Raw genomic sequence first — 13,275 nt, 5'->3', positions numbered from 1 at the left:
ATGATCTTAAGTGATTAGTTTTTTGTGTTAATAATTATACAATTTTTATTATAACGCTGGATGCTATCTATTTTTCTTAATAAAACTAGTGACTTATATTTGCATAAAAAAATTTCACCTTTTAAATTATATGGATCACTTTAGGTTTCACCTATTTAGAAAAAAAACAATTCCAGCAACTAACAAATTTTTAATATTGTTATTGATTCGGATTAAAAATAATATCAAATTAGTAACATGATCAAATTATTTTAGTGTATAGGTTAAAACCCTGAATTGAATATGGTACAGAGACAACTCATAATTTAACATTTTAAATTTATAATTAACCATATTTCAATGAGGCGTCGAAGTCAAACAACTTTGTTTTTTTTTACTTCTTAACTATTTAACCATATATAGCCATACTAGTTACTAAAGGCTGACGACTACATGCATTTATTCCAGTGGTTGAATTAAGTTGTTTCAGATGACATATCTAAGCTTCGGAAATTGAAAGCTGTATAGGTAAGCAAGGTGTTGCTAGTAGTTGTATAAAGCCCTTAAGCCCCGAACGTCATCTTGGCCAAGGTTCCTTTTGATACTTCCGGGTGGATATTGTGGATACATGATTCCATTTGGATCTTGGCTATGATCAAGTCCCATATTATGTCCTACCTCATGCACGGCTACTGATTGCAGGTCCATTTGGTCCCTGGAGGTGGGATTAGCGGTCCAATGCTCGGCTTCATCAAAGAAAAGCCTCCCATCTCCTGGTGCATAAGCATAAGCCAAAAAGTTGCCAAAGCCATCGATTGGAGCAAACGTAATCTTAATATCGGCTCTGTTGCCTTGTTGCGGTGCCTCGATGAACCTAAATGGAGAAACAACTTCCCATGTTCTGAATGCCTGAGCCATCACATTTCTCATTACTTGCAAATTCGCCCTGTAATAAGCACTTGGTATGAAGCTGTAAGACAGCTGGGGCCTGTTCCATCTAGGTTTCCCATCGAAAAACTTATAATTAGACATGCTTTGATTACGAGGGATGGTATCAGGGAAACCACAACGAGGGGTCTGCATTGCTTTGATTGTATCAGGATCGACCTTTCCAGTTACTTTTAGATTGTGAAATCCCTGGAATGTTTCTAGTGCAGACTCTAAACCCTCATCAAATTTATCATCAAACACGGTAGTGTTTTCATGAGGAGGATTGTAGTAGCCCAGGGTATCCAGAAATTGCTTCACTTTATCAATCCCCCTAACAATGTCTCCTTTCTGGGCTTCCTCAAGAGATTCTAATTTTAAAAGCATGGATTTAACCATAAAAGGTTGCACCACAATGAAGACAAGAAAGGCTCCAAAAAACTGATGAGAAAATTTAAGTGCCATTGCAAGCTATGGTACAAGCTGTAAGATGAAGTATTGCTCTAGTGTTCTAGGGCGTGAATTTTGGTGTTTGCCTTACCTACTATTTATACCCAAAGCTTATGCATGGAAGCTTGGACGATACAAGACTGAGAGAAGAATATTCATTAGGCTATTAATATAAGTTAGGTACCATGTTGGGCTACTTTCATTCTAGCCGTCGTGCATTCAATTCCATTCTAGTTTTCCGCACTAAATTTTAATATTTACTATAAACCAATTGAGTTAATGAAATGAGACATTAGATTTTTAAGCAAGGCCAGTGTTCAAAACCTGACGTTATAAATGAAGTAAACTGAGTTAAGATAGTTGTTCTTATAATGAATTTTTACCGTATCTTTGTAACCATTTGAATTTATCAAAAATTTTAAATTCTAAAAAATAAATCAATCAGTGTTAAATTTATGCTTGAATAAATTCCCATCCATATTTAAGTTCAATTTGTGTCGTATATCACATGTCAATTACGAATAGCATGTTAGGTTTAATTTATGGAGTAATAACAACTAGCCTTCTGTCCTTAGATTCTATTGCTCATGTATAATAGTGTCAGTTTGAATAAAAATGGTTGGTTTATAAGATAATTCTTTATTTATATTAATTAAAATTTATCAATACTCATTTGATTTAGTGAAATAAGATATTATTTTTTTTAAGTTTTGACATAAATAAAATATATTAAGAAAATTAATAAATTAAAAAGTATTCAATCTAGATTAATCAATTCATAAAATTTAGAATAAAAATATAGAGGAAACAAGTGATATTGAAATTAATTCTATATGGAAAAAATTGATGGCCATAATAATATCTCATGAGTGCAAAATTAAATAAAAAAAATAGTAGAGAACAGAAAATATTAACAAAAAATTAAGGATAAAGCACGAACTAAATTATCATAAATGTTCGAGCATCAACTATTGCAGCCAGAATGACTGAATGTCTATTATTAAATGATTGAGAATATTATTTAATTTAATAAAAAAACTAAAGATAAAAGAATGTAATAATTAATATTCATGATTGATAAATCGAAAATAAAAGAAAATTTGAGAAGTTACCCTGGACCTAGGCTAGAAAAGAAAATAAAACGTTTTAATGATAATTGAGCGACGAAATGGTGTAGTTTAATAAAGAGTAAATTACATGTTTAGTATTTAAATTATTAATTTTAGTCTATTTTTATATCTAAAATTTAATTTTTTTTATTAGTTTTTATTTTATTTTAGTACCTCGCCTTTAAAAGTTTTAGTTTTTGTTTTATTTTAGTACATTGTTTAAAATTTGACGTTAATTTTTGACAATATTAAAAGTATATGTACTAAAACGGATAAAATTGATAGCTTAGGCATAAAACATGTTAAGTTTTTAACGGTGGAGTACTAAAATGAAATGAAAACTAAGTGTTAGATATGATTTTAAAGAAAATGAAAATGTAGGTACTAAAATGGACTAAAACTGATAGTTTATCCACTAAATGCATAGTTTACCGATTAATAAAACGTTTACAGGGAAAAACTTTACGATTGATAATCACAAAGCTGTACAAATAACCAAGTTATTTAGTTAGTGTGGGGGGAGGAAGAAAACATCAGATCACAACCAGATAAAAAATAAACAAGAGATGATCAAACTTCACGATTTAGTTCTAAATAATCTTATCATTATTTCTTAATATAATAATAGATTCGATAACCGATATTTAATAATAATTAAATATTAATAATGATCAAAATCCAACATCAAAACTATAGGGATATAACATGCATCTTGAGTTTCAAGAGGATGAGTTAGATAAAAAGAAATGTTTCTTACGTGGTGATGGGATGGATATCGAGCAGATATGAGGAATTGAAGGGATATAAGAAATTGGAGTCTATATGAGCAATGGTAATAGAAGTAGCCATTCACACTTGGAAAATTATCACTTTTCAAAACATTATTTATTCACGGTCAATAAAAGTGAGAAATATGTCAATAAGTCTCTTATTGATCACGATATTAAAAAAAAACGCAGAGGAAGAATCAAGTGCTGGAAAGCTCATTGCCATATGTGATGATCAAGTAATCATCAACACACTATTTGATCAAGGATAAAACCGGGGTATGTTAAACATTTGTTCTATGGGTTTGTACTTTTTTTAAAGTTTATATTTTGATGTTGGATTGCGAAACTCTCCCAGATTCTTTCATCGAACATTAAGACGTGTAAATAATGAAATTAAGTTCGATGTTTTATGATGATGTTCTTTTTTCTTTTAATATTTTATTGACAAAGTATGAAACAAATTCCAAAATTTGGGATGGTTGATGGGGAATTCGAGTTAATTTTTCATTAAAAAAATCGTAGAATTAAGAGAATAATAATCATCAACTTAGTAAAAACATGTTTATAATGAAGATGGTACAAGAAAATCTTGAAAATCGTTGATGGTTATGTTTATTCATTCTGTAAGATCGATAAGTAAAAAAAAAAGACGATTAGAGGTCAAAATCCTATTAAAAGACAATGACGAAGGTCTATGTGTACGCATTATGTAAAATTGATGAGCAAGAAAACGTGATAAAAATATTAGATACTTTAATTATTGTTCAATTGAATAAGTGTAATCGAATCCAACTTCAATGAATTTATTTATAAAAATGAGTAAGATACAACTTTCAAAATCTATTTTTTTTTATTTTGGTGATATATGACTTTTTTCACCCATATATATAAATTAAATAAACGAATATGAATAAAAGTTTATTCACTCGGTACGGTCATAATGACAATGACAAAGTGGTTGAATAAGAGTTGCTCAGCCGCTCTTCAAATCTCAACAAGATCATGCCAAACAAGAAAACCAGGTTTTTTTACACTCTTCGCTGTCTAGGAATCTTCATACTAAGACTTCTAAACAAAGATATGGTCTGGAATTCAAGGCCACCAGAATAATCACCACCCAAACATGTGCACTGCCGTATCAATATTTGAACAATATGCAGTTCCATCATTAAACACCAATTTACAGCTAAATGTCAGATGTCAGATCTCCGGAGTTCTTGCGACTCGGATGCAGTAATAAGTGTAAAACCTTGATTGTGTTCATGAGCTCATGTTTTCCAAACTCGAACACTGCCGTCCACAGAGGAGGTTATCATACAGTTTTCTTTTGGACGGTAGCTCACACTTGTCACCTGCCAAAGAAAGATAAACCAATCAAAATACAGCAATGAAAGACCGCGTCATCAACCCTGGAAAATAAAAATGTTAGTATTGTAAGGCTAGCCACCCTGCAATGCCGTGTTTGGTTGAGGGGATGCCTATAACATTCCCCTTTAATTATCCTGAAAATTAAGCAGTGCCAGAAGAAGCAATAGGGAAATAAATAAGAAAAAGAAAACAGTACCACTGATGGATGAGCTCGGAATTTTGAAACCACAAATGCATCTACCAGATCCCAGAAGAAGATTGAGCCATCCTCAGATCCACCAATTACATGTGCATCACTGTTGGTTAGGAAGCAATCCATTTTGTAGGACTATTGCAGAACAACGAAAGCCAAATTATAGCAATCCATGAACAGAAAATAATGGAAACCTAAAGAGCTTGGAAATAAAGATGGATAATTAAAGAAGTTCAATTCCTGGACATTTTTCACAACTGAAATATGTCCTTTATATTCAGAACACTTCGAATAGATAATCAATACTTAAAGGGGGACAGACTAGATAATTTAAAGGCAGATGAAAATATTTGCAAGTTAAGGATAAGGCCTGCATTCTAACCTTGCAAGCATGTCCTTTATATTCTTGCAATAGTTCACCCGTGGACCTGCAGTAGGAGAAATCCAGATTTAGGGGCATTCAAAGGTAGACAATATTTTGCAGCAAGAATCCAATTACATTGAAGGCTTTACCTGTCTAAAATTCGTATACATGAATCCAAGCAACTGGCTAATATACAGTTACCGTCGTTTGACTTTGAGATACAGTTAACAGGTTGCCTTAAGTCATCCGATATTTCTCTACAACAAAAAGAAAGGAAATCATTTAATGGACGTTCACACTGTGATAATTGATATAACCCAAGTTAGAACCTAAAGGAAAACTCCAGAATAGCTTATGTTACGCACCGACCGATACGGATATCAAATGTTCGAACAGTTCCATCAACACTTCCACCAGTAATTTCAGTCTTGGTTAAACATACAGACATAACCGTGTCCAAAAATGAGTCAATTATCTGCATATCGGTGTAAAATTAAAACTGATAAGCTATTATATACAATAAAACCATTCCTAATATTATATAACAAGATGAAAATTTTGAACCTGTATGGGTCCAGTGCTGTGAGACCTGCAGTACCAAGCACGCAATGATCTATCATAACCTGCAGATACTACCACCGATGCATTCTCATTAAACTTCACCGCATTCACCTATGAAATATATTAACATAAAAGTGGAAATGTCAGCAAAGATTTCAAATTTAGTTTTGGCGAAGCAATTAATTTTACTAATTGCTTTTGTTTTCATAAGCCAAAATTAAAATTAAAGCTAGACTTGTAATAAAATTTTGAAGAACTAAACAGTAAACATTTCACTTTCATCAATGTCAAAATATAAACAAAAAATTTAAGAATTCAATGATTTTGAATCAAATACAAGAAGCAACAAATTTGCAACATTTTACTCGGTGTAAAAAAATGGAAGAATTCGAAGTAAAAACCTCGCCATCATGGCCGCGAAACTTGCAAATAACCCGACAGGTGGAAACATCCCAATAGAAAATCTGTCGGTCTCCGCCGCAAGAACACAACTTGGAGTTATCTCTACACGAAAGAAATATTTTTTTAAAAGGTTTTAGAACGAATTCAAAGAAAGGAATAGAGCAGGTATGAGGAGTGCGGGGTGACGTGGACGTCGCGAACTTCGCGGCAGTGAGATTTGTAGGTTATGATGTGGATGCCACGGTGAGGGTTCCAAAGTCGGATGGTGCGATCCTTGCCGCAACTCAGGCAATAGTTGCCGTCGTAGTTGAATCTCGCGGCTAATACTGCACCATCGTGGCCTTTTAGCACGTTGGTTTCTTTCCTTGGCAGCTCCGACGAGTTCATTCTGGTTTTGTGTTTAGCATTGGCCTTTCTGAACTTGTGCCCAATGTATAAATTTATGAAGTTTTTATCCAATTTAAAATTTAATATTCGAATTTTGAGATAAAAATCTGTATCTTTCTCGACCAGTCTCAATACAAATATAAAAATAATATTATTTTAATATAATTTGTTACATTATAAAGTTCTGTTTGTTTCACTAAAAACGTTTTTCAAAAAATATTTTTCATAAAATGAATTACATTTTTTGAAAAATATTTTACGATTTTTGGAATATGTTGTTTAAATCCTTTTCCTACTAGTTCAATAATTTTTTAAAATTTATTTATTACAAACATTAAATACAATAAATAATATTATTTATCATAAAACTTAATATTATTATTTTTAAAATATTAAAATAATTTATTTATTATTAAAATATTTTTATTTTTATAATTTTTATTAATAAAAATATTAATATTGATATATTTTATTGAAATAAAAATATTATAAATTAATTATTTATTAAAGTAATAGTGTTATATTATATTTTAAAAATATTAATTACTACATTTTAATATCTTTATTAAAATATTATTATATTAATATATTAATATTAAATATATAAATAATATTATTCATTATTAATAATTTAATAATATTATTTCTATTAAATTAATAAATAATATAATTTTTTTAATAATTTATTATATATAATTAAAATAAAAATATAATATATATAATTAAAATTAAAATATAATATCTTATATTATTATAATATAATTGACTATTTTATTATAATATTAAAAATATAATATTATATTATTATAAATATTAATAAATATATTTTAAATATTTTAATAATTAAAATTTTGATTAAAATGATATTAAAATATTTTATTAATACTAAATTCATAAAATAAAATTATTTTGAGTATTTTTTATTTGAAGTGAAAAGTTCGAAAAATAACTTACGGAAAATAAGACTGTAAGTCATTTTTCTAGAAAACACAAAGGAAATTCTGTTGACCAGAAAAATATTTTACGTTGACCAACCAGTTTTCCTATAACTAAACACTGGAAAATGAGGAAAACGTTTTCCGTGAAACAAACTGACCCTAAGTTACATTTCTATTCATACTACATATATTATTGAATAAAAAGGAGTTTAATTGATATTGAATTTGAACTTTAGTACAAAAATTAGTAAAACGAGTTAAATGGGCTTAAGTTCGAATAGTTGGTTTAAATCTTGAGTTAAACTCAAATTTAGAAATTGATACTTGATATTAAATTTGAGTCAAATATTAAACTTAAAATTTTAAATTAAAATTATTTTGATAAGTGTTTGAATTCGATTTGATTGGATTAAATCATAGTTTGCAATAAAGTTATTTTATTTGTTGGTATTATTTGATTATGATCACATATTGTAATCCTTGAACATGGAGTTGAGTAATCAACTTCCAATATCATCACCCACGCCAACTTTACTAACTCACTTATGGTCTTATTCACCAGTTGCAGCTGTTACCCAGTTAAACAAATTCATCATCACATTACTCACATCTTACTTTTGGTCTTCTCTTGGTTTCTCTCTAGTATTCTACTATAAATAACATCCCCAACTTCTCATTTTCATCTTTCCCTGCTATCGTATATAACTCTCAAAACTGTGTTTGTTGTTGTGGTCCTTGGCTCCTTGCATGTTTCTTGGCAAATGCAACAGCAGCAATGGAGCTATGCTACAGCAAGCCAGGCCATAACCTTGCGGTTGAGGCTGGAGGATGGTGGATGCCTTGTCCAGTGCAGCTGAAATCTTGCACCAATATGAGATTGTTGTAGAGATTATTACTGCTGGCCCGTCCATGCTTACTTCCCTTGGTTTCACTTCTAAGGAAGGCAACGTCCTTAGAGGCTACTGTGACGCCTCTTTGCTCCTGCTGCCTCTGCTCCTGCTACAGTGATCAACGAATGCCGCATTCAATAGATATTTACGTCATTAATTGCTCAAATAGAGCAGAACATGTATTAAGGGAAGGAGGGTCGAGCAAGACACAAGAAAGGATACTTGTAAAGCTAAAATGATTAATTAATGAAATGGTGGGAGGGCATCAGAATCATCATCTTCATCTATGCCTACTTTTGTGCTCTCCCCCATGAACAACGACTAGCGGCAGGAGTCATCACCATCTCCATCCAAAGCTTGGTAATCATTTCCCATTTCTCATCAACAACATCCCATCGCATTTCTCTTGCCAACTGCTGCAATTTCAGAGCAAAGCAGGCTCCCTCGTGCAGTGTTCTAACTTAGTTGATAGAAATCAGACTGACTGGTGTTGGTAATCGGCAAAGTGAAGCAGGTTCCTGGTAAATTGTTTCCGGCTTTTACTCAAGTTTTGCTTCTTTTCTTTGATCACGAAACTCTGTGCTTCCTGGTTAATCCACTGAACCCTGCAATCAAGATATCAAGAATAGAGAAATAGCTCCCAAAAGCATCAAGTAAGTCATGCTGATGTCTAGCCACCACTATTATGAGAGCAACCTATGAACATATAGCAGAACCGAAAAAAGAATCGACCATCTATTTAACACTTGCACATCTGAGAATCCATACCTTTTCTCCATAGCATTAAGCGCAAAGTTGGATGTCCATCGGAATTTTGCATAGATATAGACTGCCTCTCCAACTTGGAAAACTAACCCAATGATCATTGTGTCACGATGGAAGTGGAATTAGGGTTGCAACAGAGTGAAATGAGGGTGAATCAGAAGCAATTGAGGATTTGAAAAGGAGAAGAATCTTGAAGCTGGAAGGGCTGGAGCGTATGGAGAGGAGGAACCCAATTGGGCCAGAGCTGAGGTAATTCAAGAGCACCCAACAGCAGCTAATGGAGTCACAATGGGCCTGGAAGATAATGGGCTCTGGTCTGTACAATCCACCAGGAAGGAACCTGCACGAGTCATCAATCCAACCATTATATTTGTTAGATTTGCAGTACATATTACAGCTGTGAGGGTACATGTGCATATATAAATTGTACCAATTCATATTATTGATCATCTCTTATGAATAAAATCAATATTTCTTTTTACCTTAAATTCTTTCTTTCATGAGATCTCTATCTCCTTTAATACATTCACCCCTAAAACGTGACAATTGGTAATCAGAGCATGAGTCCTGACCAATTAAAAAGCTGGAAAAACAGAAGAAAACTCAAGCGATGGAAAAAGATGCAACATTGGCTATCATTCAACAAAGCGTTAAGGAGCTACAGAATCAAATGACAGACCTAAAAGATGATTCTCAAGTGCCAAAATAGTGGGAATAGAAGGAGAAAAGGTTAAAGAACTTGGAATCTGAGTTTGCAGAGCAGAAATGATACTTTACCAACATCCTAAAAATCCTGAGGAACAAGGAAGGGGAGGAAACTTCTGAAGAAGAAGCAAGTTCTGATCATGAAAAGAATAAGGACAACAAGGTAAATGAACCTAATACTTCTAAATCAGTAGGTAAGAAACCGATACATGTTACTGTAATAGGAGAAAAAGAGAGGTATTCTTACCAACCTAATGAACCAGGGATCTTAGCATCTAAACCAGTGGTACTCCAAAGTTCTACACCTTTGCCTAAAAAGTTATAATTAGATAACAATGTGGGCAGTTCTAGTGAGATTAAAATCGGAGGTGAAGAAAATGCTGACAATAGGAATTCATCTAAAGTTCCTTTTAGAAGCACAAGTTCTGTCTTAACTTGACCAAAGGTAGAGCTACAAATGTTTTATGGTAGCAATCCTAGAGGATGGATTAGGAACTGCCAAAAGTACTTCAACTTGTTTGGAATTCCAGAAGAACAAAAAATAGAGGTAGCTGATATGTATTTAGTGGGAATGGCAGAGACCTGGTTTGATGGCTACATTATGCAGAAATGTAGGGTAACATGGCATGAATTCGAGGCAAATTTGTGTCATAGGTTCTGTGAAAAATTATTCAGACATTATTGAAAAGTTCAATAAGTTAATGTAGAAAGGAAGTGTGGAGTTAGTACACGCTCAACCATAAGAAATCAAAGTAGCTAACGGATAGAATCTTTACAATATTGCTAGGAGTAACAAGGTGAGCTGGAAGATGCAAGGTTATGAGTTCCAGCATGATTTTAGAGTCTTGTCCCTAGAAGACAGTGATATGGTACTTGGGGTGGATTGGATGGAGGAATTAAATCCCATTCTGATAGACTCCAAAGCTAGGACTATCAGATTTGAGAATGATGAAAAGTCTGTTGTTATTAGAGGGACTCAAAAACTACCCTTAGTCAGAACCGTCATAGGAGAAAAGTTTCAAAAGTTAGCAGAGAAAGATACTGAATTGAGTAGGGAAATTTATTGGTTAAGTGGTGAAGTTGCTGAAAGTACAATTCCTAAACAACTTCAACCCCTACTAGAATAGTTTTAGGGAGTTTTTGAAGAGACTAAAGGAATGCCTCCCAAAAGGAAACATGATCATGCTATTGTTCTAAAACAGGAGGCACAACCTGTGAAACTTAGACCATATAAATTTGCACATCATCATAAGAATGAAGTAGAGAAGCAGATTGCTGAAATACAGTTATATTCTATGATTCAAGTGAGCAAAAGCCCTTTTGCTTCCCCATGTTTACTCATCAAGAAGAAGGATGGGACCTGGAGATTTTGTGTAGACTACAGATAGCTTAACTCTGCCACAGTTAAGAATAAATTTCTTATTCCCATAGTAGATGACTTACTTGATGAACTGAATGGGGCTTCATTCTTCTAAAAAATTTATCTAAGATCCATATACTGACAAATCAGGATTAAGGATGAAGACATTCATAAGACTGCTTTTAAGACTCACCAAGGACATTACGAATTTAAGGTAATGCCCTTTGGGCTTACTAATGCTCCAACTACTTTTAAAGCATTGATGAATGATTTATTTGGTGCATATTAAAGGAAGTTTGTCCTTGTGTTCTTTGATGATATTTTGGTTTACAGTTCTAGCTTGGCAGAACATAAACAACATCTAAGGATTGTTTTGAATATTCTGTTGAAGAATAAATTATATGCCAAAAGAAGTAAATGCTTCTTTTTTACAGCAACAAGTGGAGTATTTGGGGCATTTTATTTTAGCACGAGGAGTGGCAACTGTCCCTGCTAAGATTAAATCCATGCACCAGTGGCATTTTCCTAAGAATTTGAAAAGCCTTGAGGGGTTTCTTAAGTTTGACATGATACTACAGGAAATTTATCAAGGGTTTTGGAGAATTGAGCAAACCTTTGACAAATATGCTCAAAAAGGAAGGATTTCATTGGTCTCCGTAAGCCATGGCATCCTTTGAAGAATTGAAAAATGTCATGTGCCAGTTTTGGCTTTTCTAAATTTTGAGCACAATGTTTTTTGGAAACATATGCTAGTTTTAAAGGCATTGGGGGTTCTCTCTCAATCAGGAAGACCTATAACCTATCTCAGCAAGGCTCTTGGCCCAAAATATTCAGATCTTTCAATCTATGAGAATGATTATTTAACCATTTTAATGGCAATATCTCACTGGAGACACTATTTGGAGAGTGGTCCATTTGTAATTAAGACAGATCATGAACCTTTAAAACACCTCCTCGAGCAGAAGTTAACTATAACTATCCCAAAGAAGGGACTTACTAAGTTGCTGGGGCATGACTATACAATTCAATATAGGAAGGGAAAGACTAATAAAGTGGAGGATGCACTCTCTAGACAACAGGGGGATTCTGGCGAATTTCTAGAAATGGGAGTGACAATTATATCTTCTACTTGGATATATGACATTGAGAAAAGTTCTGTGGATGATGCCATTGAACAAGAGAAAGTTCATATTCTGGTTCTTCAACCATATAAGATAGAAGATTGTAAATTAGTTAAAGGGGTTTTGTATTTCAAAAACAAGGCCTATGTTGATAATAAAAGATACCTTAGAGAGAAAATTATCCTGGTTCTACATTACTCATCATACGGAGGTCATTCTGATATTCAAGGTACCTATCAAAGAATCAAGTCTTATTTTTTCTAGCCCAAAATGAAGACTATGATTCAACTGCATGTGCAACAATGTGAAGTATGTCAGAGGACTAAGGTTGAACATGTTGCTAAACCAGGGTTGTTACAACCCATTCCATTTCCAAACATTGCTTGGGAAGTCATCACAATGGACTTCATTGAAGGCTTGCCACATTCCATGAAATACAATTGTATTCTGGTGGTGATTGATAAATTTATTAAATATGGTCATTTCATGCCATTGACCCACCCCTACACAGTGGTGGAAGTTGCCAGGGTCTACTTAGACTAAGTTTACAATCTATATTGTCCTCCTAAGGTCGCTATTTCAAATATAGATAAGTCTTTTACTAGTCTCTTTTGGCAAGAATTACTGAATCAACTAGAACTACTACATTTTTTTAGAACTGCCTATCATCCGAAAACAGATGGGCAAACTGAAAAGCTCAACCAATTCTTGGAACAATATCTTAGATGCATGTGTTTTTTTAAAGCCAACCTCATGGTGGAAGTGTCTAGCTCAAGCCGAGTGGTGGTATAAAACTAATTACCACAGTGCTTTGGGAATGACCCCATTTGAGGCACTATATGACTACAAGGCTCCTAATTTGGCTTGGTCAGGAGAATCCAGATTCGAGGCAGTTCAAGACATTATGCAGCAACCGGATCAGTTAAATACATTACTACGTGAACAATTACTTAAAGCTAGTATTCACATTAAACAGATAGTCGACA

At 33.1% G+C, this 13,275-nt stretch overlaps 2 protein-coding genes across 3 annotated transcripts; both read right to left on the bottom strand.

Moving 5' to 3' along the window:
• Positions 1–350: 350 nt before the first annotated feature.
• On the bottom strand, positions 351–1,412 carry LOC120208888 (72 kDa type IV collagenase-like). Its single transcript, XM_039208024.1, has one exon. It carries the CDS (start codon positions 1,369–1,371, stop codon positions 523–525), a length of 849 nt encoding a protein of 282 aa, XP_039063955.1. The 5' UTR covers positions 1,372–1,412; the 3' UTR covers positions 351–522.
• A 2,896-nt stretch (positions 1,413–4,308) lies between these two features.
• LOC120208870 (WD repeat domain-containing protein 83-like) lies at positions 4,309–6,519 on the bottom strand. Of its 2 annotated transcripts, XM_039208010.1 has the most exons (8): positions 6,302–6,519; positions 6,123–6,225; positions 5,725–5,832; positions 5,526–5,635; positions 5,310–5,417; positions 5,179–5,224; positions 4,800–4,931; positions 4,309–4,587 (listed from the first exon to the last, which is right to left on the bottom strand). In XM_039208010.1, exons 1-8 carry the CDS (start codon positions 6,508–6,510, stop codon positions 4,504–4,506), a joined length of 900 nt encoding a protein of 299 aa, XP_039063941.1. In that variant the 5' UTR covers positions 6,511–6,519; the 3' UTR covers positions 4,309–4,503. The 2 variants fall into 2 exon arrangements, with proteins under 2 accessions (XP_039063941.1, XP_039063947.1); XM_039208016.1 differs by lacking the exon at positions 4,309–4,587 and having other exon boundaries at positions 4,816–4,931; positions 5,038–5,224.
• Between the last annotated feature and the right edge of the window lie 6,756 nt (positions 6,520–13,275).

This window comes from Hibiscus syriacus, unplaced genomic scaffold, assembly GCF_006381635.1.
Source record: "Hibiscus syriacus cultivar Baekdansim isolate YM2019G1 unplaced genomic scaffold, ASM638163v2 tig00000594_pilon, whole genome shotgun sequence".
In the NCBI taxonomy this organism is placed as follows: Eukaryota; Viridiplantae; Streptophyta; class Magnoliopsida; order Malvales; family Malvaceae; genus Hibiscus; species Hibiscus syriacus.
This window is presented reverse-complemented; position numbering and strand designations above follow the sequence as displayed.